This window comes from Scleropages formosus, chromosome 4 (assembly GCF_900964775.1).
Source record: "Scleropages formosus chromosome 4, fSclFor1.1, whole genome shotgun sequence".
NCBI classification, from domain to species: Eukaryota; Metazoa; Chordata; class Actinopteri; order Osteoglossiformes; family Osteoglossidae; genus Scleropages; species Scleropages formosus.
The window spans coordinates 38,931,516-38,957,559 of NC_041809.1; the positions used below are offsets into that span (position 1 = coordinate 38,931,516).

General features: G+C 44.3%; 2 protein-coding genes across 8 annotated transcripts in view; both read right to left on the reverse strand.

Moving 5' to 3' along the window:
* Window positions 1-14,276, reverse strand: part of LOC108934331 (phosphatidylinositol-binding clathrin assembly protein-like) — a 28,787-nt gene extending 14,511 nt beyond the window's left edge. For 3 of the 4 annotated variants that reach the window (XM_018751963.2, XM_018751961.2, XM_018751962.2), the window contains exons 1-7: window positions 12,983-13,112; window positions 7,400-7,542; window positions 2,374-2,449; window positions 2,149-2,251; window positions 1,925-2,018; window positions 980-1,091; window positions 425-531 (exon numbers count right to left, since the gene is read on the reverse strand). In XM_018751963.2, coding sequence (XP_018607479.1) covers window positions 425-531; window positions 980-1,091; window positions 1,925-2,018; window positions 2,149-2,251; window positions 2,374-2,449; window positions 7,400-7,542; window positions 12,983-13,112 — 765 coding nt within the window. Of the gene's footprint in view, window positions 1-424; window positions 532-979; window positions 1,092-1,924; window positions 2,019-2,148; window positions 2,252-2,373; window positions 2,450-7,399; window positions 7,543-12,982 lie in introns of all 4 variants that reach the window. The other variant, XM_018751960.2, reaches the window with a different exon arrangement.
* Window positions 14,277-18,479: 4,203 nt separating this feature from the next.
* Window positions 18,480-25,792, reverse strand: LOC108934094 (ras-related protein Rab-38-like). Of its 4 annotated transcripts, none has more exons than XM_018751607.2 (4): window positions 25,537-25,792; window positions 25,137-25,413; window positions 21,700-21,980; window positions 18,480-20,141 (listed from the first exon to the last, which is right to left on the reverse strand). In XM_018751607.2, exons 2-4 carry the CDS (start codon window positions 25,333-25,335, stop codon window positions 19,974-19,976), a joined length of 648 nt encoding a protein of 215 aa, XP_018607123.1. In that variant the 5' UTR covers window positions 25,336-25,413; window positions 25,537-25,792; the 3' UTR covers window positions 18,480-19,973. The 4 variants fall into 4 exon arrangements, with proteins under 4 accessions (XP_018607123.1, XP_018607122.1, XP_018607120.1 ...); XM_018751606.2 differs by having other exon boundaries at window positions 25,137-25,425; XM_018751604.2 differs by having other exon boundaries at window positions 25,137-25,792.
* Between the last annotated feature and the right edge of the window lie 252 nt (window positions 25,793-26,044).

Genomic DNA, 26,044 nt, shown 5'->3' on the forward strand with positions numbered 1-26,044 from the left:
ATTGTTGCTGCGTTTTATGGCTTTGTGTCGCATGACTCCAGAAAAATAGGCGCTCTGGTGAGAAAAATGACAGGAAACCCACATAAAAATAATCTTTTAAACAAGGTCCCCCTTCTTAGAGGAGTCTGCATGTGCAGGGATACTAAGAGAACAGAGAAGGTAGATTTAGTCCAGCTCTGTTCTAGGCCTGCTTCAGAATCACAGCATCAGGATGATTTTCATGGGGAGAGGAAAGAACTGCCTTTGCTCTCACCTTTACACTGAACCATGACTACTCTTCTTGGGGATGCTAAATTTAAAGTTATCGTGGTAGAGAGAAAGTAAGACAAAAAGCAGTGCATCCCTGAAAAGAGTTGCACCAGCTGTGATCTCACTGCCAACTACAGCATACATCTCTCTTCAGAGAAATAAGATCAAACCCTACCTCTGCTACTTTGAGAAACTCTGACAGCTTAGTCATTCTATAGAGAAATTTCTTGTAAATGTCCAGGGCTTCTTTGCACTGATTCTTCTTCATGTCAAAGTACTTCTCTGAAAAGGAACAAAAAAGGAAGGCCACAGTGAGATTAACAACATAGCTGCAGCTCTGTTTCCACACAATGTGGAAAACTGGTTCATAATCAGTAATTAGCAGGAAGCTTCGGTACAGACAACACCACCAATTTACTTGCATGGCACTAGAATACCATATTCAGCCAAGGACTAGGGCTTGGATATTGGCTGGGTGCAGTAAACTGTCAGTCAAAAAGCACTCCAATCATTCATAATGTGTTCACACCACTGATGTTTCAGTATTTTGAGAAAAGTCACTTCCAGTGACTGCACAAATCAATTTAAATAAGTATGCAAAAAAGTTAAGACAGATATATTAATTGTAGACTTCAACTGCTTTCAAATAAAACTCCACAAAATAAAATGCTTCATCCTGGTAAAAACTGCAATGAGCTGCTACAGATGGTAGAGACCTCATTTCACTTACCGAGCAAATTGATGACACCCTCATTGTAGGCAGCAAAGAGACGGATGGAGTCTTTGAAGAGAAGCATGAAGGCAGCATTGATGACTCCATTGGTTAGTTCATTGGGGTTGGCCTACACATCATGGTGTGAAGAAAGGCAACAGCTGTGAAACATTGAGTTCAGTGCTCAATATTTATTTGTATTTTGATGCCGACAGGACAGGTACATTTTACCTGTACCCTCAAGTTTTGCACATGTCCAGTTTTGGAAAGTATCAGAAAGACAAAAGGTAGGTATATATCTAGGTTTATAATATACTTTAACAGCCAGGAGCTCAACACAAATATGTACTGGGCAGAAGTTTCCCCAATTTCATCTTTGACTGCAATATATTTTTAACACAAAAATAAATTTCACTAAGAACAAACTTAAATGACAGATGCATACTTATAACTTAGATAAATGCACTGAATGTATTACGCAAGTCTGCAGCCAACTGTCATCTTTGTTTCTTTTCCTGAGGTATGTTTCTTTGCACTATGCCTTTGACAATTTTGAGCAGCTTCTAACAAGAAAAATGATTTTGAAATTAGCATTGTAATCAGAGTCAACTGAAGCAAAGTGTACTTACAAAAAGGCTTACAAGAAAATCACCCAAAATAGCAGGAAATTGCAGCTATTTTGGTTTTTTGTTTTTGACAAATTTGGGTACTTTTTAACAAGACAATTTTGAAATGGTGAAAAGTTTATTTTTTTTTTTTATATTTTACCTTAATTTATGGTGCACCTGTCCATCTGAAAAGTATCAGAACAATTCCACGTGTCCGACTTCAAATTTATTGTCCTGGACAGTCAAACAACCATTAATGTTGAGCCCTGCAGCCCACTACTCAGTCTGACAAGTCTCTATGGTATCTATGCATAAGCAGATATTCACACGAGCCAAAAAAAGAACAGCACGACACCTCAAAGTCCAGCAGGGCATCTAACTGGTTCTGAATGATGGGCAGGGTCTTGATGAGCTTTTCTGTGTTCATAGTGCGCATCACTCCATCAATTCTGTCACAGAAAAGTAGGGAACATTCCAGCATCTTTCTATACTCACATTCTATCAGTGAGTTCATCAAAAGCATGACAGATTGAATGGGTAATGGCTGATTAATTCTAAGAGCAGTGATGTGAATCTTACCCTCTCTTCATCTTGGTAAAATCAACTGCAACCAGCCTATAGGACAGGGCCTTCTCATTTAGATACCTGCTGTAGCGCCTGATGAACGTTGACATATCATAGCCTGGGACAAAATAAAACAAATCAAAATAATTCATTATATAATTATGCATTTATGTATAGCAGGTACAACAAAATAAAATACTAATCAAACCAGTGTGTGCATACGAGAGCATATTTTCCTACCTTGCAATGCACCTTTATCTAAGAAGTTGTTCAGGTTAAACAGGGTATTTCTTGATGCCAGGTACTGGATGAACCGCTGTGACAGAACAAAACAAAAATCAACTAAAAGAAAGAGATGAATGAAGTCAAATTTGTGATTAAATGCCATAACTCAGCATGTTCCCAAAAAAAACCTGCTGTAAACTTTTAAACTGGTGCCATGGCACAGACACAATGACAGATAAAGGGGAAAGGTGGGGATGGAAATTCCCAATAACTGGGGCTTCTCTGTGCCTGTTCCAACATGTCCAAGCCACCTCAGCTTCCATCGGGCCTGCTCCAGCTTCCATGCTACAGGTTAGACATCAGTCTGAGAACGCAGGGGATTTTTGCTAAAAACATAGTACCTGGCTCAGAGACGGCGCTTTTGCCTTACCCTTAAAACATCGTGCAGGGAAATGAAACTATGGAGATTATAGACAGATTTCACATTACCCATGTGAAAACAAAACCATAGTTGAAAAGGCATCAATTTTCTAAGAGCTAATTCTCCCAAGTTCAACACAATCATGGTGAGAAAAGACTGAAATACAATTTCAGACATAAAGAAGGTCTTAATGGACTGAAGCCCAGTGAGAGCCACCTTTCAGTCTAGCCATAATAAATGATGAAGCATATAAACACATCAACTACTACCATGGCTTCTTAAATATGTTTTTCTATTGCCAAGAAAAACAACCTGCTTAGAAATAGAGGAAAAAAGAAAAATACATATTACACTCACACACACACACGGCAAGCAGAAAGTACACACAGACACAAACAGAGGCTGAAACCGCTTGTCCCAAGCCAGGTCGCAGCAAACCAGAAACACGGGGCAAAAGGTTGGATGGGGAGGGAACACACCGAGGACGGGATGCCAGTCCACCGCAAGGCACTCCAAGCAGGACTCAAACCCCAGACCCACCAGAGAGCGGAACCCGACCAAACCCACTGTGCCACCGCGCCCCCAAGCGGAAAGCATTAAAAACAAAAACTAAAAGCAGTATTTCATGAGGGCTGGCTAGGTCAGGAAGATTGCCTAAGACAGAAATACTAATCATTTCTTCATTGTTTTTTCATTGCTGTCATCCTTTTCACATATAAGCGAGATCTTACCTAGGTTGTATATTGCTGTTCAAAGCTAAAAAACACCATTTTAGCAGCTGTGTGGAAAAGTTCAATCTATTATCTATGGGACAGATGGTACTGTAGTGGTTAGAGCCACTTCCTTTGGACCCAAAGGTTGCAGGTTCGATCCCCACCTCTGGCTGTAGCACCCTTTAGCAAGGTACTTACCCTAAATTGCTCCAGTTAAAAAAAAAAAAAAAAAAAAAAATTACCCAGCTGTGTAAATTATTGTAAGCATGTAATTGTGACTAACATTGTAAGTCGCTTTGGAGAAGTGTCAGCTAAATAAATGTAATGTATTAAATCTTAACATGCGCGGAAGTTCACAAAAATAAGTGGTTTCTTTTTATCAGTTCCTTCAAAATTACATATCTGGATTCAAAAAGGCCTCCAGTGACTCAACCTGTGAACAGGTTATTTTGGAACCACACTGCAGAGAGGTGAGCTGTACGAGGATGACGGCTTGACAAGGAATTCTAAACCAGTGAAGCCATCTTCATTCTGGTGAGGGTAGGTGCATATAAATTAACTGCATTTATTTTTTTCATCAAGTATTTGATAATGCTACTTTCAGAGCACAGCAGCATTATTTGTGGCAAACACAGCTTTTACAAAGGAGTCTACATTTACAATTATTCATTCGACAAACATTTCTCCACAGCAATATACCACTACTATGCATTTAGCTGACAGCTTTGTCTAAGGCAACTTACAATGCAAAATACATTAAAATCCCTGTAATCATTCACAAATCTACTATATACACAGCAGAGCAATGAAACAAGCGCGCGCGCGCGCACACACACACACACACACGGGTAGTGACCAAGTCACCTGAAACGTGTCTTTCCACGAACACTCAGGAAATTCACAGGAACCAGGAAAACATGCAAAGTCTCCACAGACTGAGCAGGGATCAAACACACGTTCAACTGCACAGCCCAGCTGCTAAAAGACACCAGTACTCCCTGCTGCATCGCTGTGCCACCAAGTACCTCAAAGTACATGAGTGCAACCATAACTACTACTCCACTTCACAGGCTTCCCCACATGGCTGCTCCCTATCTGCCTTCAAAACTGTTCTCATTTCACTGTTGTTAAGGAAACCATCTCTGGATGCTGACTCAGCCCAGAATTACAGGCTGGTCTCCCTCTTCCCTTTTCTGTTAAAAAAAAAAAAAAGAAAAAAAAAAAAAAAAAAAAAAAAAAAAAAAAAAAAAAAAAAAACTGTGGAACGGGCAACCCATGATTAGCCAGCTTCATTCCTCACCTAGAAAGAGCTCCTCAAGAGCTATCAGTTTGGATTCAAACTGGACATTCCACCAAGACAGCTCTCCTGACAGCATAAGATGCTCTCCAGTCAGAGTGGAATGACCTCCCTGTCCTCGGTCCTCATCCTCCTCAATCTGTCTGCAGCACTTGACACTCAAGCACAGGATTCTACTCTCCTCCCTTGGACAGTCTGACAAAGGAACTGCACTGAAATGGTCCGAATCCTACCTAACAGGTAGGCCCCAGCAGGTAGTCTGGCTCCTGAGCATCCCCTCAGACTCTCTCAACTAGCATCCCACACAACTTGGTACTGGGCCCCCAATTCTCCTCAATCTACACCTCTTTCCTCAACCCTCTCATGCCTCCCTCGGATTCTCCTACCACCGCTATGCTGACGTCACTTTAGAGAAGAGAGTCTGATAAATGAATAAACGTAAATCTAGACAGAAAACTGATGTGGCAAACACTATCTGGAATTTGTACCATTCTGACTGTTTGTAATACTGCCATATTTTTAAAAAACCACCTCCAGCAGGTCAACATGTGTTAGTGACTGGACTTATCCATATATGATGTGGCCAACTTGACATGAACAGCCAGCTAACTCCATTTCAGGTCAATGCTATGCTACACTAAACATGAAACACCCCTACCACTGGGCTATTGCTTAAATGCTTGTTTTCTTTTTTTGACCAAATCATTTTTTCAAGCAGCGTAACTCCCACACATTGTGCACTCAGTAACTAGGACATCAGTGGAACGATTCAAAGTACACACACACTCTTCCCCCTGCTTTCCAGCACCCAGAGGAGCAGATTACGAAATGTTCCAGTATTCAGCATTTCATACATCAGTTCTTTCCCAGCACTCATTTCCCTGGTGCCCTCTGAGTCTAGCCAATTTGGTTCAGAAAGAAACATATGTCCTCCACTGATGGAACACATGATGATCATCAATAGACAAAGAGAACATGCAGTTTCATCAAATCAACCTGTTTCAGAAGAAACATTGCAAACACCCCTTTATGAGGTCACTGGCCCTTTGTACTATGTTATAGTGGCTTTTACACAGGAACACGTCACCACCTGCAAGTACCAGGTGATCATTGACAATGTCCTCATTCACCTTACTGATTAGAAATTCAGTGTAGCTTTATATCTTTAAGGTGGAAGAGAATGGAAATCTACAGACACTCACTACTTCAAAGCAAAACATCTACTCCTTGCTAAAACCATGTCAGCAAAACAGTATTTTATAGTGCGGTGGAGAAGCCTAGTAATGCAAACGTATTAACGAAAAAAATTTGCAAATATGGGTCACATATGCATTTGGAGTTAAATGTGAAGAAACAAAATGAAGACTGAGAAAGTAAGCAGTTTCAGGACAACACAGTAATGAAAATATTCCTGAAGCAAAAGATAGATGTTTGTGGCATTAGATATTCATGCATTCTTCTTAGCATTTTGACTCTTCAGCTAGATAGTCTTGAATTAGAACTTGGCTTACAAGAAGGCATGAACATAGAGATTTAGTGTGGTAACAAAAAAACAAAGTGTGCAATAGGCTCATATTATGTAAACTGTGCCCACACCAAATTTCCACAAGTTCTACAAAACAATTTTGAAAGACAGGAGTTTTGTAGATATTCTGGTGTAAAAGTACATAGGAACTTGATTTCATAGGAAATCTGTCACAATCAGCTACTGTCCATGGAAGACATCTAAACAGGAACTGAGCTGTTTTTAAAAAGTACATAGTACAAGTTCCGCTGCAGTTCACACTGAAAACATTAAATGCCAAATTAGTTTAGTCCACAACATAAAGAGGAAAAAGATGCTGAAAAATGTTTTGAATGCATTTTCCACTCAGTTATGTGTACATGTTTAATATGCTTATTAGACTAGATGACTAATCACATTATATATTTTTTTTCAACATTTTACTTTCTATTTTGCAAAAGCAAAGTATTTGCCACCAATGAACAATAAGGGCAACTTGTCCTACTTCATTATACAATGATATGAAAGCTGCAAACCTTTGCACACAATTCTTCAAAAATAGTTCTTATTGAAAGGGGTTGACAGCAAAACTATTTTATTTTTTTAGAAAACAAACCTGCATGATGTTCATATTTCTGTAGGCTGGATTCATTATTTTAAGATAAAACTGTGAATGTGCACTTGTGAATTTATAAAAATGTTGTGTTTTCCAAGGGGGTGCGGTGGTGCAGTGGGTTGGACCATGGTCCTGCTCTCCGGTGGGTCTGGGGTTTGAGTTCCGCTTGGGGTGCCCTGCGGCGGACTGGCGTCCCGTCCTGGGTGTGTCCCCTTCCCCCTCCGGCCTTACGCCCTGTGTTACCGGGTAGGCTCCGGTTCCCCGTGACCCCGTATGGGACAAGCGGTTCTGAAAATGTGTGTGTGTGTGTGTGTGTGTGTGTATGTTTTCCTTTGCGGCTACTACGGGATAGTCAAGCATTAAGAAAACACACATGTATGTCAGTTCTCCTCTGAACAGACCCAAGACAAGCAGCAGCTCCATTTGGCTCGGCGTAGGCAAGCTTGCACAGGTCCTGCTCAAAACGTGGGTGGGCAGTCAGTCGGCTCACCTCATTTCCATACATCATAAGGTGGTGGGTGGTGATGAGAGCCTTGAACACCACCACCCAGCTATTGTTGGCAGTCCTCTCGAAGAGGGTATCAGCCAGCTGAGGGATGCTCACATTCATCTCATTGGTACAGTGGATCAGGTCTGAGGACAAGAGAGGGGTCCAAGTTAGCATTTTAGCAGTTCAACAGAAAGGACCAGTTTCAAAAAAAAAAATAAATAAATAAATAAAACAAACAATCTATTAAGTACTTTTGCCAAACAATGTAGGGGCAGCTGGTAGTTCAGTGGTTAGAGCTGTTACCTTTGGACCTAAAGGTTGCAGGTTCAAATTCTACCTCCAACTGTAGTACACTTGAGCAATGTACTGACCTAAATTTCTCCAGTAACATTACTCAGCTCTATCAATGGGTAAATTGTAAGTTGCTTTGGAGAAAAGAATGTCATAGAGATTCCAAACTCATGCCTTTCTCACTCACTTCTCCCCCGCTCTATTAAATAGATGACATCCGTGTAAAGGTTTATAATTTCATAATTAGAAATTGCTGAATGATGGATAAACTTAGGCAGCTACTGGTGTAATGTGTAGCAGTTCATATGGTGGAATGTGACAAATTAACTGTACTCTAGAATCACATGTCCGCATCCAATTCCCACCCATTTATGTAAATGCACTTATTGTATTTTCTGTGAGACGTACAACGCTTTGGAGGAAACTGTTGGCTAAATGAATACATGTAAATGTATGAGGTTTCTTGTGGTGTGGACAAAGTGTTCCAAGGATACAGCGCATGGGGTCAACATAACTGACAAATATATACTAAAAAAGAATTTCATTTTGACTGCATTCATGCTTGTTATTTCCATGTCCCTCTTATCTGTACACGGAATCAGACTGGGTCCTTGGAAACGGGGGGGGGAGAGTGGTTTAATATTAAGAAAAAGTCCTTTAAAAACTGAAGAATACTCTAAACACACACACAGTCTGAAACTGCTTGCCCCAAGCAGGGTCACGGTGGACTGGAGCCTAACCCGGCAACACAGGGCACAAGGCTGGACGGGGAGGGGACACAGCCAGGACGGGACGCCAGTCTGTCGCAAGGCATCCCAAGCAAGACTTGAACCCCAGACAGACCAGAGAGGAGGCGGCCCCGGCCAAACCCGCTGCACCCTGCACTTCCATACGCTAACCAACTAAACCCTCCCCCCCCGCCAAATTTAAAAGAAAAAGAAAAGAAAAAAAAAAAAGAAAATCATAACAGTTGTATCTGGCAGGAAAAGGTGATATTAATCCAAGCAATCTGGAAGACCCCTTACACTACAAACCTCAGAAATTTGTGAGAATTGGACATCCTACCAACTGAGAATCTATCCACTAAAATCATGGTCAAAATTTGTTTCCAACAGGCTCTTATTCATCCCCTGAAGAATGAAAATACTGAGTAATGTCCAGATTAAACATAAATAATTCAGCACTGAGGAAGTAATCAAATGGAAAAGAAAAACAGCACCAAAATATAATGGTAAGGAGGCAGTGGCACAAATGGCTTATGAGGTCATGTTCTCTTGACTGCTCTCAGCAACTCGTACATGACTGTGTGAGGAGGCCATTGTCCAAAAGCAGACAAAGGCACCAACTGAATCCAATGCATTAAATTCCTGCACTGGACAGTTCCTGACACTGAGGAAATGTAATCCTTGAACCCCCCTCTGCATTGAAGCATTAGAAGCCTCCTACATTCACTTTATGAGAAGCTGAGTGATCATGACAACATGAAATCACTAACCTAAAGGTACACAACAGTCCGTGGTGACCCAGAGGAACACAACAGACAAAGTGTTAGTTCCCCCACCACTCCCACTGCTTTACTCAAGCATTTATTTCACTTAAGTGCTAACTGCCCTCAGATGCTGCTGTGAACCCCCTGGCTGAGGGAATTGAGTCAAGGAGCTATAAGACTACATTATGGAATCATAACACAATTTCAAAGCCAATTAAAGGTATTCCCAAATTGGGACTCTCCTTGAACACCACTGTTTCCCACAAAATTTTTTTATAGCAAGTGGTAACTTCCTTGTCGGAAGGACTGTTGAGCAGGAAGGAGAGTGAATCAAATATTCTTTACAACAGTCGTTTGCTATTCTTACTTTAAAATTAAATTAAAAGCTTAAACAATTAGATATTCTAACCAATGTTTCCTTCTGGACATTGATTTTTGGGTGCTTTTATTCCCTTTAAAACCGTTTGTATTTCATTCACCTTGTAAACATGGTGATGCAGCCACACTAACAACAGGTGGGGAAACTGAATCCATGTGTATATTTTACTAAAATTCTTGTGTTTAAGTGTTCTTTCAATAACTGGCATAAATCAATTCATGTCTGGTTTCTCAATGATTAATTGCCATCACTCAGAGCTAATAATGTTACCATTCAAACTACAGTAGGTGGGGCAGAATTACTTTGCCATGAAACTACATTTACTGTTTAACTTTACACTGGCCATATCAAAACACTGAAAATGTTTAAATGCCCACTCCAAAAACCATTCACAGCAAAACAAATCAAGCTAAGAGACATTAGATAGAGCTGCTGCCTTTGTACCAAAAGGTTGCAGGTTCAAATCCCATCCCAATCTATAATGCAGTGTACCCCGAGCAAGGTACTTAACCCTAAATTGATCCAGTGAAACTACCCATCTGTATAAATGGGTAAATAACTGTAAGTAGCTAAACGCTAAGCTGTTTTGGAGAAAAGTGTCAGCTAAATGAGTAAACGTAGAAATGCCTTCATTGCAATAGGGGCAATGGTACAAATTCCTATCACAGTAAAACATTTTATGTTCTGTTTCAATCTCTTGCCAAAAAGGTTGAAAAAATGTTTTATGTGCAATTATGTGACTGCTTACCTGTCCCTAGAGCTAGTTCAATAAGGATCAATAGAGGAAATTGTCATTTAATTGCACTGGATATCTGATCTTAAGAGGAAGAACACCTTGAATTTTACACTGATTCTCTTCTCTATAGTCCACAGTCTGCAAAGTTTCACTGCTGAACAAAGTCAGCAAGCTCCTGCTGTGCTATGACACCTGATAGACGTGTCTTTAGCACATGCGATGAACAAAGGCACTCAGAAAAGCATATGGAAACATGACTTCGGAAATCCCTATATTAAACACTCAAGAACAAAAGAACTTGTCAACGTGTCAGAATAGTGGAAGTATACTGTATTGTAACAGGTTTTCTTTGACAGTTGCCACGGCATTTAACCTTGAATAAAGATAAGGCAGGATATTGTTTTCTTTAATATACTGATTACACAGAATTGTCCTTCAGTCAATGTGTATTGCAATCAAAGAAAAGCTTTAAAAAAGAGGAGGTACAGTACAGTATGTTACCGCTTTCAAATGCAAATAATACATGAAACCTAGACTAGACTAGCAAAGAAACCATTTCCATCCAACCACCACCAACTTTCTCAGCAGAACAGAATTGATTCCATGTAGTCCAAGAAATACACGTATTCCTGGGGCCACAAAAAGGTGATTTAAGAAAATACTGCAATTCGGATAACTGGCTAGCCACTAACACCACCTGGGCACATTGTGCAGTCTTACAGCCCAAGCAACATACTCCACTCAAAATGATGATTGTGTGTTAGTTGCTAATCATTATTAGCCAAGAAAGATATTCAAGGTATTTTGCATATTGCGGGTCTGTTGCAAAAAGAAGCTCAAGACAAGTGCTCCGTTTCAAAATGAAGTATGGTGTTAAAATCTATTAAGGGAAAGGAGATGTTGGCAGTATGACCTTACACTGGGTGTGTCCCCCTGCTCCAAAGAAGCACACCATAATTAAGTTACTCTCTTTATCCATACATGACAGGAAAAACACTGCTCTGCAACTACTCTTCAAGATTCCTGAACTGTTTTTAATGAGAGATGGCAATACAGCATTCAGTAATAAGGCAATCAAGGTCTGAGAAGATAAAGGTCACTGTCACAGAAAACAAACACAAGCAGAAGCAAATTGTCAATTGCCCAGGATACCCAAGATTCAAAATTCTTCATATTATTTTTAAACCTTTTCAGTACACCTATCAAGCATTGTTTCATATTTAAATTTTCTCTTCATAAAATTATGAAGTGTCAGTCTTTCGGAGATTTATCCATTCAAAAAACTCTACATTTGTACAAATATCTAGAAAAATACTAACGTAGAGCCCTAATACAACAACCCTGCAGAGAGATGTCTACTGTACACACCACTCAAATTTGCCACATTTTACGAACATTTAATTCAATAATTCAATTAACCATTAATCAAAGCTACACTCTGTATCCTCGACTGGTCAAAGCATTGCACAGTAACCAGGATAACACCATGGTGCCGGAAGACGTGGCATTACGTGCTCATGATTTATAGAAAAATGGGAAAAATATGTATTTTGTGAGCGATCCTACCACGATGAGGTGAGTTGGTCAAATAAATCCGCAAACTAACGAATACTTGCGTGTGAAATAACGCGCGCTAAAACCAGTACTCCATGGTTCAAGAAGAAGTGTGTTGAAGCCCTACATATCGCAGATCAATACTTCAGCCCACGACAGCATCATCCCAAGGGGAGCCAACATGGCTTAATACAAACATGACACACGCACGCACACTGTGACTTGTAAGTGCGAGCTCTGAATTCATCTTTAAATGTGCAGCAAAACATAAAAGGAATACTACTCCAATACTCAAAGATTGGAGAGCAATGACACTTTCCACGTAGCGCTACTTAAATTTCAGTCACGTCGACGAACTACTGCAAAGGCGCCTCGGCAAAACACGCAGAGGTCCTAAAACACTTCAGGATTATGACAAGGCGACCCAAGAAAACCAGCTGTATACGGTTGAAATGACAATGAACTTATGAAGCCACTTTGACTTGACTTGAAATAGTTGCTCATGCACCATGGTAAAGCATCCACCACGGCGGGCTGCGAAAAGGGTGGCCAGGCAGAAATGAAAAAGCGGTACGGACGCGACTGAGATATAATGGAAAACGAGCGTCAGAGGGGGGTTCCTTCCATGAGCACTGGAGCTCGGCAGAGCGCTCGACAGCGCCGGATGATCCACCGAAAGGGTCACTTCACACTTAGTTTTTACTTTGTTTGACGCCTGGAAAACATCTCACGGGAGGTTCTACAATTCCGCATCCTTGGCTTGTGCATCTTTGACCTCCTTTGCCTAGAAATTCTCACACTATTATAACAACAGATCATTCTTAAGAGAGAAACTACACTGTACAGGTGCCGGCGGCATTCGAACACTTTGCAGCTTCACAAATACTAAGCACATCACATGATTTCAAATTTGATTTGGCGGCTAGCGACTCTTCACGCAATATACACGACAACAAGCCACACACGCCGGAGTGCTTCTGCCTGAGGAGGAATGCAGGGAGCGAGGATGAGTGAGAGAGAAAGAGAAGGCTCTCTGTGTGTGTGTGTGTGTGTGTGTGTGTGTGTGTGTAAAAAGCCTTCTGCCCCCTTGGTGCCCAAGACAGACGCACGACTAAGTGAGTCTTAGTGACTTACAGTCGAGGTGCTTCTTCTTGGGGCCGCTCACTTCGTGCGTCGTGGCCTTGCACACCGCCTTGCTGATGGCCGAGCCCGTCATGCTGTGCTGCGCAGCGGCGATTCGGTCCGTGATCGACTGGCCTGACATGATGATGATTTCTCCACGCCCCGAGCACAAAACTGGTCAGGCCGGCTTGAATGAGCGCCCAAAAAAACTAGAGAAATTCTTCACTGCTGCTGCTGGCAGCGGGAAGCAGCGAGTGGCGTTTTTCCACCCGCCCAAGAAGAAGAAGAAGAAGAAGAAGTTGATGATGACGTCCGGCGTCTGGATCGAAAGCAAAAGGTCTCCGAAGGAGCTACATGAGAAGACAACATGCGGCAGAGTGAAGCCGGCCCGTCCAGCCAGCGGTGCTACGAGAAGCCTTGGGTCGGAAGCAGTTACGGGTTACGAAGCTCGGCCGCTACAAATTACAAATCTTCGATGGAAGCGGAGCTGAGCAGCGCGTCGCGGAGGGGTGACGCCGCCGCCGGTGATAAATGACTAGTCACTAGTGTGAACTCGGCTTTCATCGACTTCGAATTATACAGAGTGGGAGTAGTAGTAGTGGCCTGGGGGGGCTGATTTTTTTTTTTTGTTTTTTAAATTAATTCCAGAAATGAGACTAAAAAATTCGTTCAGCTAAATGAGTGGCAGATCAATCACCGACACAGACACTCAGCTCCTTACTTACGCTTATCTCTCCTCCTGTGTGGGAAAACGAAGACTTACGAGTCGAGAACTGAGTAGTTAAATCAATTTTTCAAGCAGAAGCCAGGCAGGGAGGGAAAAAATAAGGCCGTCAGACGGCTAATCTCTACTAGTCAGAAGTTAGCGATCGAGGACAAGAAGACAGCGCTACGAAGCTACTAGCTAGCTACCTAGCTAAAGAGAGTGGCGTTAGGGAAAGACAACGTCGACCCGGGGGGAACGCTGGTGCACGCGACGGACCGGCCGGTTAAGTCTAACGCCGTTAGCTAACTAGCTAGCTAGCCACCTAGAGCAACCGAGCTCACTACGATCGACAGCAGGATAACAGAAGCCACTGGCTACCGGCGTTAACTAGCCGATCATATCGACGTAGTAAGGGTGAGACGGTGGGTAGACGGCACCTAACTAACCACCTTCATTAACCGTAAGTTTATCCTTTTCCCGCGCTCGAGCTCAGCCCTTTCAGTCCGGTGCGTCTGCCTCAACAGCTCATTTTATCGGCGCTTCTCCTCCTTGACGGCTGTTCCGCTTCCCATCACAAGTAATACAGGAGACAAAATGGCTGCCCGACAGTCAGCTGATCGAGGGGGGGCACTGAGTTAAGGTGGAATGGCTGCGGTTTTTGGGGCCACGTAACGGAACATTTTTCTGCTTTTCAGTACAATTCCTTCGAATATAATTTTAGCGACAGACTTAGTCTTAGATGCTTTCACTTCATACTACTTAATACCTGTGTAAATCAAATCGAATGCCTACCTTTTATAATGCAGTGGAGGTTGAAGGGGCTCTTAGTCATTCACTGGCTGAAGTTTTTTACCATGCTGGAGATGGAACTTCACATTTTGACTGCTGGCAAGATGCGGCAAGGAGAGCCCAGGAAAAGCCCCAAAAAGCTGTGCTGTACTGTATTGTACCTGATTACAGTCGATCTACACCTCCTCCCTCAGGCCGGTCATTGCCCACCATGGATTCAAATACCACTGCTACGCTGACGATACCCAGCTCTTCCTCTCCTTTCCACCTGAAGCATCAGACATTTCCGCACACATCGCTGCCTGCCTGCCTGTCAACATCTCTGCATGGATGTCTGATCACCACCTCCAACTCACCCTCTCCAAAACAGAGATTCTTCACCTCCCAGCTGGTCTGTCCTCCTGTCACCATCTATCGATCAAACTGGACAACTCGCTCATTTCGCCTACCTCCTCGGCTAAGAGTCTGGGAGTGATAATTGACTCAAGTCTATTTTTCTCTCAGCAAATCGAAGCCACAACCCTGACCTGCAGATACATCCTGCATAATATCCACAGGATCTGTCTTTACCTCACAACTGACTCTACCCAACTACTTGTCCAGGACATGGTGACATCCCGTCTGGATACTGCAACTCTCTCCTGTGTGGCCTTCCTGCTACTGCCATTAAACCTCTACAGCTGATACAGAACGCTGCTGCTGCACAAGTTGATTTGCCAAAGCGTTCCCACGTATCTCCTCTACTCGTTTCTCTGCACTGGCTTCCTATAGCTGCCCGGATCAAATCCAAGACCCTGGTTATTGTGTACAAATACATCAGTAGAACTGCTCCCCGATATCTACAAGACTTGATCAACCGCTTCTCCACATCTGCTCGCTTGGTGGTCTCGCGCACGAAAGGTAAAGCACGGAGGTTCTCAATTCTGGCTCCGTTGTGGTGGAACAATCTCCCCCTCTCGCTCAGAACTGCTGAAACTCTGTTCACTTTTAAAAAGGGTCTGAAAACTCACCTCTTCCAGACTCACTTCGCCCATCATCTCTCAAGTTCATGTGAGGTGTAAATGTTCATGCACCATAACTTTGAGATCATACCCGGATAAACCTTTACACAGCCGCTACTTGTGTACTGTACGTAACTGTTCTCCAAGATGTATGTCGCTTTGGAGAAAAGCATCTTCTAAATGAATAAAGGGAAATGTTATGTAAATGTAAATGACCTCCTAGTGTGTTAAAAGGCGTTACTGAAGCGGTGCAAGAAAAACTGAAGAGACTGAAAGGAATGTTTTGACTTTACATTTTTACACACACATCACAGATGCTGTGGGACCAGTTGTGTCCTGGTGCTCAACATTGTCCTTGAAAGTGACAGAATGAAGGGGACCTGCAGGGAGCTCAGTACTGTTTTAAACACACACACACACACACACACACACACACACACACACACACACACAGATTGTCTGAAAGCACTTGTACTGGGTGGGGTCACAGTGAACCAGAGCCTAACCTGGCAACACAGGGCGTGAGGCTGGAGGGGAAGGGGACACACCCAGGACAGGACGCCAGTCTGTCACAAGGCACCCCAAGCAGCACTCAAACCCCAGAACCACCAAAGAGTAGACCCTGGCCAAACCCGCTGCATCGCTGTGCCCCCGTTTTAAATATTACAGGGTATATAGAGTAACAGGACAGTCTGGGCTGCTCTGCAATTATATATCTTCTTTGCACAAGATTCCTTTTAGGGTTAGTACTCAGCTGTATTCAGCTGTGCTCTACTGATGCTCCCCCCTATAAACAAACTCCATGCAACTGTACTTTGGACAGAAAGAGCCGGAACAATCGGCACTGCTCAGACCATCCTGAAAGAGCCTTTAGCAAATGGACACTCAAATACTGGTCACAGATTAAATGTTGGTGCTTCTCATATTTCCGTACCTACTGTATGTTTGAATCCTCCAAGGCAAAGGCACTTTAGTGTTTTCAAAGGATCTTCTTATTTCATGGCTCACATACAATGTTGGTATTTTTCAACGCAGAAGCCAGACACCGTAACAGTACATAATATTGTCTTTGTTTATGAACAAAAGTCAATATTAGAGGCACATTCTTCTGTTAATCAAACATCTGATGCTTTTCTCCAAAGCAGCTTAGAGTGTTAAGTTACCTACAGTTAGTGACTGTTTATACAGCTGGGTGATTCCTGTACGTTGCTTAAGGCTATTCCGTTCTATTCTATTCCATTCCATTTACATCTAGCAGAGCCATAAGGGGGTGCGGTGGCGCAGTGGGTTGAACCACAGTCCTGCTCTCCGGTGGGTCTGGGGTTCGAGTCCCGCTTGGGGTGCCTTGCGACGGACTGGCGTCCCATCCTGGGTGTGTCCCCTCCCCCCCTGGCCTTACGCCCTGTGTTACCGGGTAGGCTCCGGTTCCCCGTGACCCCATGTGGGACAAGCGGTTCTGAAAATGTGTGTGTGTGTGTGTGAGAGCCAGAGGGGGGATTTGAACCTACAACCATTGGATCCGAAGGCAGCGCCTCCAACTACTACGCTACCAGCTTTCCGCAGTTGCATGTGAATACAGTACTTGGAAATATGATGTTAATACAAGACTCAATACCAGATTTTAGTTTAGCGCAATATTCTACTTTGCTGAGAGGACAGCACCACCCACTGATGGACTGGGCCACTCAGCCAGGTGTGTCCATGGCAATAGCTTGTACCCTGCTTGTGCCCTCCCCCCGTACACCACAGGACTTGAGGTTAAAAGCAGGTCTTTTTTTAATAAAAGCCAGATTTTACAAAAGCCTTTCCATCTTGGAAAGTGGCACAAACCACACATAAATATGAAAATGTGCCTGAACAACTGGCTCCTTGAATAAATACGATCTCTAATGATCATACATTAACTTGGTGCCCTGCAACTGAGATAACTGCGTGTGGTAACCCCGCAACAAAGTCATTTAACACTTTTTTGGCCTTATTATTAAAAGTATGTTAATTGAGTTCTTATACAGTCTACTTTTATGGTGAAACAAGAATATTTGTATGGGAAAAAAGTATTGCACTGGTATCCATCCATTCCAGCTCCTATGTTCTGCACAATTTCTGCATAATATTGGTAATAGTGTACATTTGCAATCCCCTTTACTATGAGAACTGTACAGGCAGAAAAGCCATCACTGTAGCCCCCCAATCACGGCTAACTCGCACATCGTGGATAGGAAGAGAAAACTGTCCAGGGGACTTTCTGTGGAAAACCTGCAGGACCATCTTGGTGATTTTTTGCAGTCTTAACATGAGAAGTGGCTTTTGAGAGGAGAAAGTAATATATTTACTTACTGTATGTACTGTTTTATAATACAGTACACCTAATTCAGGCTCAGGTTTTTTAAGTTTTTGCGTACCATATTTCATATCCATATCTATTCAGCATTCATCTCGTTTCAGGCTAATAAAGATTCAGGTTAACAAGTCATAAAATTCTTGTTATTTTAACAAAAAAAAAAGTGAACCTGTAGTAGTAATGTTTTATTCTAAAGTACTGGTGAAATGAATATCTATAATCATACATATAATACATCCAAAGTTAATATAAGCTGAAATATTCTTCTTAAAATATTCATGTTAAACAAACAAACAAACAAACAAACAAACAAACAAACAAACAAACAAACAAACAAACACACACACACACACACACACACACACACACACACACACACACACACACAGTCTGAACCGCTTGTCCCATGCGGGGTTGCGGGGAGCTGGAGCCTAACCCAGCAACACAGGGCATAAAGCTGGAGGGAAGGGGACACACCCAGGACGGGACATCACAAGGCACCCCAAGCGGGACTCAAACCCCAGACCCACCGGAGAGCAGGACCCGGTCCAACCCACTGTGCCACCACACCCCCCTCATGTTAAACAGTGAATTTGTAACATCTTAGATATAGAAAATGCACATAACGGCAGAACAAGCTTAATATTTTGATAAACTAATTTTTCATTGGCTATTAATATAAGGCTAGATATAAAGTAACACACAACTGGCCTCTAAAACATTCTCAAGCGTCCCTGCGCACACGCGCACACACACGCGCACACACACGATGACAGAATTCGGACATCAACTTGGTAAACGGAAGCATCTGCTAGTCTTACAACTTGAACTTCACTATAATTTTAAATTCTACACATTTACCATGGATTTTACTTCCATAATGTTGATAATGGAGCTGTACCAGTACATTAATAACAAAACATGCCATTGTTTCAAAATTAAATTAGTCATGATTTCAATGCATTGCAGCCTCATCAATTAAAATCTCACAAGATTCAGCTGAAGCTCCATGTGGGTTACTGGGTCAATACTGGGTCATTGGACAGAAGAGACAGGTTCTGAATCTCTGCAGAGCGGCTGGCGGGACACTGTCCTCCCATGTGAGACACAGGACTGTGGTACCGACCATGTTAAAGGAAGCAGACGACTGTGGTTCTTTCTCCTTACAGCCTGACAACTTTATTCTGCATTTTTGAGGCCACGCAGCACGATCCTCCGCTGTCCCATTAGCCACGCTCTGTCATGAGGCCCAAACCTAGAGGAAGATCCCCATGAACGCCACACTGCGAAAAGCCTCAGTAACAGCTTCGGGTTGAGCTCCAACGCAGGAGGGACGAGCTGTCAGGTGACAGCATTTGGACCTTTTAGTGACAGCTTCTGGCTCTTGGCCTGTCTATTGTGGCTCAACAAAAGAAGGTTCCACACAGACAAAAGCAAGTAGGTAAAATCATAGTCATCGTGACAGCAAAATTCTGAGAAGTTCTAACCAGAGACGCACGCACGCACAAGGGTGAGTCAACAAGCAGATGCAAGAATGACTGTAAAAATGTTAAAACGTTACTGAGGACACCTCTTGACTTACCCTTGCTTATTTAAACACAAATGCAAAGGACTGTAGGTTTTGTTTCAGGGTGTCCTGTTGTTCCTCTTTGCACATTTTTCTATTTTCTTCTCATGTAACGAACAGAAACAAATTTCTTACACATGGAAAAAGTACAGAGGCTCCAATTTTGCTTTACGTATTAAACAAAAAAATCCTCACAGTGTAGCCCCGTGTAAGATGTGGTAAAATGCCACATTTACAGTGAGGAAGCCGAGGGAAGAGGCCGCACACACAAATGGAACATGTCTCACTGATGGACTCCCCTCCGCATCGCACATATTGAATCTCACACTCAAACCACAGTCTGAGCAGCAGGACTCAGACTGCAGTGCAGCCAGACAGTCCACACATGACATATCTAAGACTCGAAGGCGAATCTGCGCTGTAGGAGTCCGTCTGTACTTGGATGAGAGTCTTTCTTCGTTACATTAACCAGGAAGAGCCATGAAAATGGTCCCTCCAGCGCACACATGATGAGTCACTCTTCCTATACAATGTCTGTCTCCCCCCCCAATCCCTGAGGCCCTCCCTCATGTCGCAGTCCCCGTTTGGGAGCCCTGCTGTCAGATGGTGGAGCAGGCAGCGCAACCCGAGCTGCCCCTCTCTTTGGCATTGTTGTTGAAGCTGGGCAGGACCAGCATATCTGGGTCCACTTCAGCATCAGTGCTCTCTTCATGGGCCAGGATGTTCTGCACAAGGCACCTCGCTGCTGCGTCTATGTTGGTGTTCTCCTACATGAGAGAAAGGAAATTGAACAAAAAAGGTAAAAACTTCAGTGGTCTTGGCTTAAAGGCCTGACTCGAACCCCTAACCCTTGACCTTTAACACTTGGCATTTAACCCTAACCCTAAAGGCCAGACCCTAACCCCTAACCCCAGTGGCCCAACCCTAACACTAAGAGGTAGGATGACACAGTCGTTCTTTTCCTAATCAAACTCGTTACTTGTTACATGTTCTGGGATGAAATAAATATGTAGTTTCCAACAAGTGTACCCAAAGTTTTACCACAGATACTGTACATGCGTCTTCTGCAAGACGCGTTAGGACTCAGCACTGCAGCAAACACAATAGGGGGATACAAGAAAAAAAAAAAAAAAAAGTGTCGAGTGGACAAAAAATGACAAAGGTCTCAAGGGGGTAAATAAAGTAACTCATTCCTAAAGAGAATCAAATCCTTTTATTTCCTGTTCCCGGAATCTAAAACGGCAGAGATATATACTGTATGCGTGTGCACGCGTGCGTTTCAGCACCTGTTCAGGAACTGAACGCATCTTTTGACCCAGAGCTGTTCATTCACTTACAGCAGCTCTTAATTTTTAAATTCGGGCCACGAATCAAAGCCCAGGAGACGATGGACCCGTCTGCGTTTGCTCCCGGCTGTGTCCTGACGCAGCAGATCTCGGAGCTCCACTTGATTAGAGCGAAGCTGCCGACGGACTCCAGTCAAGGCCTCGCTGCGCTGGCTTCCGGAGCTGTGCAGTAAAGCCGAGCATGTCCACCCTGCGTCTCCCCGACACGCAGCTTGGCGGGACCGCAGCGGGACCCGAGCGTCAGATTAGCGCGCAGACAAACACACGACGCACGCAAAGTGCAAACGTGTACAGGCGGCGTTAAAAAGAAAGGGTTACTGTACATCGATGCACTCGATAAAAACGACGACTTTTTAATGACAAATCAAGTTCCAAAAAAAGTCACTCGAGGTCAGCACACTATCAGGTTCAATGAAATCAGGCCCGACTTACACTGAGCAGGGCAGTAACTCGTAGTAAAGTACCACACCATGGCTTTGAGGGTCTGAATCCCTGAGAAAGTGAAGTCATTTTGCAGCGAGGTGCAAAAATTCTGTTTACATTCCTCATGTAAGTTCTGTGCAACACTCACTGGAGTGTGAAGGCACACGCACACGCACGCATGCACAATACCTTAACCAGACACACAACACGGTGAACAGCAAACTTCCAGCTCAGAGCGAAAAGAGCGGCTTCCCTTGAAAAGTCAAGCTGGCGTAAAAAAAGAAGGAACATCTGCGAGTCCAGTCACGTGTACCCACAAGCAGGAAATTCTCCCACAGCAAAGACTTACTTCAGTTCGCCGTCACACTGAACTCATCACAGTCGCTAAAACACACACACAAACGCATCTAAACATTTCATGTTTTTGGCACATCTGCACCAGACTCTTTAACGGCACAACATTGTTTCCGTTTGTGCTGCTCTCCCAACGCTAAGGAAAAGCTCCCACAATGCACCTGCCCTGCCCTCCCCCAACCCGCTCATACCTCGCCCTCACCTTGGCGGACGTCTCGAACCAGGCTACGAAGCCGTTGTCTTTGCAGAACGAGTCCAGCTTGGGCAGCTGAGAGCAGAGGCCTTCGCGCGACTGGTCCGCCTTGTTGGCCAGCAGCACAGCGGGGACGGGTTTGCCGTTGGACAGCCTCACTTTGGCATCCAGGTCGTCCTTCCACTTGAGCACCGCCTCAAAGGTGGAGGAGCGGGTCACGTCAAAGACGAGCAGTGCCCCGACGGCCTCCCTGTAGTACACGCGGGTCATGTTGCCGTAGCGCTCCTGCCCTGAGAAAGACACAGCGTCTGCATGAGGCCCGCGGAGTCGTCACGAACACCGCGCCTTTTACGCGACTGCTGACAGAGCTTCAGCAGTTACCGCCAACGCCTCACAGGTCCTGTCTGTGTGGGTTTCCTCCGGGCACTCTGGTTTCCTCCCACAGTCCAAAGACATGTCTCAGGTGCACTGGTGACTCTAAATTGCCCTTTGCGAGTGGGTGAGTGGGTGAACGAGTTTGTGACTGCCCTGCAATGGACTGGCATCCCATCCATGGGGTACCCTGCCCCCTGCCTCACGCCCTATGTTTTCGGGATGATCTACGGACAACCGTGATCTTGATAGGGAAATAGGTTACTGAAAAAGGGATGGGGGGACAAAACGCACACACATTGTCTGACAGCGCTTGTCCAGAGCGGGGTTGTGAGGAGCTGGAGCCTAATTCAGCAATACAGGGTGTGAGGCTGGAGGGGGAGGGGACACACCCAGGACAGGACACCAGTCCATCACAAGGCACCCCAAGCCAGACTCGAACACCAGACCCACCGGAGAGCAGGACCCAGCCAAACCCGCTACGCCACCACACCGGGAAGGATGGGGGACGACGACAAAAGAAGGAGCAGAATCTGTATTTAAGAGCGCCGGTGGGGGGGGGAGTCGCGTAGACAACGATGATGAGAACAAGATGGAGGAAGAAAGCACGAGTGAAGCCTCATGTGAGCGAGGAAAGGGAGGCTGGAGAGAAGCTCTTGGCACAGAGTTACTCATGTGATACCAAAATGAGCATGAGGCCAGAAGAGAGGAACACGAGACACATTCCTGCATTTGCACTGGGTCCTGGGGGGGGGAGAGAGCAGGGCTGCTCATTCCAGTGAGGAATAAGAAGAATGGATTAAGCAGATATATGAGGCAAGGAAAGGATGGCTGGATACAGATCAGGACACACAAACATGTGCGGTGTAACAACGGGACTTTTACCAAATGCGTTATGATGCCCTACATACCCAACTACTGTCACGTTATCTTTACAGCGTTTGATATCTTCACCCACTTAAGGCCAAAATTTTTTTCAACACCTTCTTTCAACAATTTATACAATCTTTCATTTTAGCGCGTACACTTACATTTATTCATTTAGCCAATGCTTTTCTGCAGCATGACTTATAATGTTAAGTTACCGACAATTATTTACACATCAGTGTAACTTTACTGGAGCTATTTAGGGTAAGTACCTTCCTCAAGGCTACTACAGCTGGAAGTGGAATCCGAACCCACAACCTTTCGAGTCCAAAGGCAGCGGCTCCAAGCACTACGCTAAAGAACTTTACAACAAGTTATACGTTTGTGACAGAAGGGTGTTTTTGTTCAATCAGTTCAGGGTTAGTAGTGCAATGAAGGGGAAGGACAAGAGCTGAAGGTTTCAAACCCAGAACCTTGAGATGACAGCACAGGGGCTGCAACCAGGACAGATGAACGGAGAGAGAGAGAGAGAGAGAGAGAGAGAGAGGCACAGCGAGTAGTGCTCTGGTCTCACAGCGTCTGGGTGGTGCGAGAGGCTGTGGGTTCAATCCCCGCTCACTCTGTGTGGGTTTCCTCCAGGTGGTCTGGTTTCCTCCTACAGTCCAATGACATGCTGTTCAGGTTCACCCACAGCATGTGAGGTCCACTGATTGGAAGTAGTCTGGCAGAGCTCTCATTCTTCTCCTCTGCCTCTCTCAACCAGTGTTCCACAGGGCTTGGTACTGGGTCCTCATCTTTTCTCCATCTACACCTCCTCCCTCGGTCCGGTCATAGCCTCCCATGGATTCAAATACCACTGCTATGCTGATGATACCCAGCTCTTCCTCTCCTTTCCACCTGGTGCATCAGACATCTCCGTATGCATTGCTGCCTGCCTGTTGGACATCTCTGCATGGATGTACGATCACCACCTCCAACTCAACCTCTCCAAAACACAGATTCTTTACCTCCCAGCTGGCCTGTCCTCCTGTCACCACCTCTCGATCAAACTGGACAACTCACTCATTTTGCCTAGCTCCTTTGCTAAGAGTCTGGGAATAACGATTCATGCAAGTCTGTCATTCTCTCAACATATCGAAGCCACAACCCGGTCCTGCAGATACATCCTGCATAATATTTGTAGGATCCGTCCCTACCTCACTACTGACTCCGCCCAACTACTTGTCCAGGCCATGGTGACTTCCCATCTGGACTACTGCAACTCTCTCCTGTGTGGTCTTCCTTCTACTGCCATCAAACGTCTGCAGCTTCTACAGAATGCTGCTGCACGAGTTGTGTTTGATTTGCCAAAGTGCTCCCATGTATCTCCTCTACTCATCTCTCTGCATTGGCTTCCTATAGCTGCCCGAATCAGATTCAAAACCCTGGTTACTGTGTACAAATGCATCAATAGAACTGCTCCTAGCTATTTACCAGACTTAATCAACCGGTACACCTCAACCAGGCCCCTTCACTCATCTACTTCTGCTCGCTTGGTGGTCCCGCGCACGAAAGGCAGAGCTCGGAGGTTCTTGGTTCTGGCTCTGTTGTGGTGGAATGACCTTCCCTTGTCACTCAGAAGTGCGGAAACTCTGTCTACTTTCAAGAAGGGTCTGAAAATCCACCTTTTCCAGATCCACTTTGCCCAAAACCTCTTCATATCATCTGTGGTGTGACTGTTCACGCATTGTAACTCCAGAAGCATCCCCAGATACAACTTTTATTCAGCCATTACTCTGATATTGTACTGCTCATTTGTGTATCTTATTAAAAATAAAAAAAAAAATTGGTGGAAGGGTATCGGGATTTGTCTAGCCTGTGTTTTATGCACCTGCTGGAACGATGAACCTTGGTGCAGCAAGTGGTAGGTAACAAACTAGGTTTACTTGAGTCACATGTCTGCAGCCATGTCTCCTTCTCTTAATCAATGTAATGCATAAATTGTACTTTCGCTGAGATGTACGTCGCTTTGGACAAAACATCTGCTAAATGAATAAATGTAAATGTGTACAGTACTAGCAGTGTAAGTAAAGTTACCCTGGTGAATACATAAGGTGTGAGGGCTGGTAACACTACACACAGAGTTCATTTAAAAGTCGCTGGGAGAAAAGCGTCTGATAAATATAATGTGTGTGAGAGAGAGAGAGAGAGAGAGAGAGAGAGCTTACCGGCGATGTCCCACAGCTGCAGACGCACCACGGTCCTCTGGTCCCAGTTGATGACCTTGAGCGCGAAGTCCACGCCGATGGTGGCGCGGTAGTGCTGCGAGAAAACGTGGTGCACGTAGCGCTTGATGATGGAGGTTTTGCCCACGCCGATGTCTCCGATCACCAGGATCTTGAAGAGATGTTCGTGCTCCTGCTGCATCGATCGATGTGAGGTGTCGTCGCCGAGGGTCGCGCGCCTTCCGCTTCCCTTCCCCTGAGTGAGTGTCGTCGCCTCAAACTGGCGGAAAAGCTCAAGAAGAGATTTTAACCGTGAACAGCGAGCGCGAGCACATGACTGACATTCATTCATTCATTGTAATCATTGTTCGCCTCCATGGATCATAACGTAACGTATTATTACCGAGAATCTCAGTCAGTGCGCGCGCCCCCAAGTGAAGTTCAGTCTCTTCACCGCCGGGAACGTCTAAATTCTTCTGTATGTCTTAAATTCTTCTCTTGCAACATTCTCATCCCCGTTATTCCGTTCGCGTTCATTAGAGGCCAAAGAGTAATTTGGAGTCTAAGACAACAACCTCTTTCCGACACGACCGCAACCTTCCCTACTGTCGACGACTCGCCTCCCAAGTCAATGTCGCTGTTCAGCAGCAGCAGCACGCGAAAACCACACCCATAAGTAGCACGGCAGCGCGGTGCAACATGGGATTTGTAGTTTGTACTTGGTTGTCTGTAGTTTGCACTACGAAGACCTCCGACTTGAGCCTGAAAGCTACAGTACAGTACGTAGCCTTTGGGTGCCGAGCAAGAATCATTTGAACTGAATAAAGCTGGATCTAAAGTCCGATTAATGAAGAGGAAGACACTAACGTTACATCTACTACATTTACTTATTTAGCGGACGCTTTTTAAAA

Coding starts and splice junctions, on each gene's coding strand:
- LOC108934094 (XM_018751604.2), bottom strand. CDS start 25,485: ATGAATGAATGTCAGTCATGTGCTCGCGCTCGCTGTTCACGGTTAAAA. Junction 21,981..25,136: donor GCAGCTGTGGGACATCGCCG/GTAAGCTCTCTC, acceptor TGTCTTTCTCAG/GGCAGGAGCGCTACGGCAAC. Junction 20,142..21,699: donor GGTTCGAGACGTCCGCCAAG/GTGAGGGCGAGG, acceptor TCTCTCATGTAG/GAGAACACCAACATAGACGC.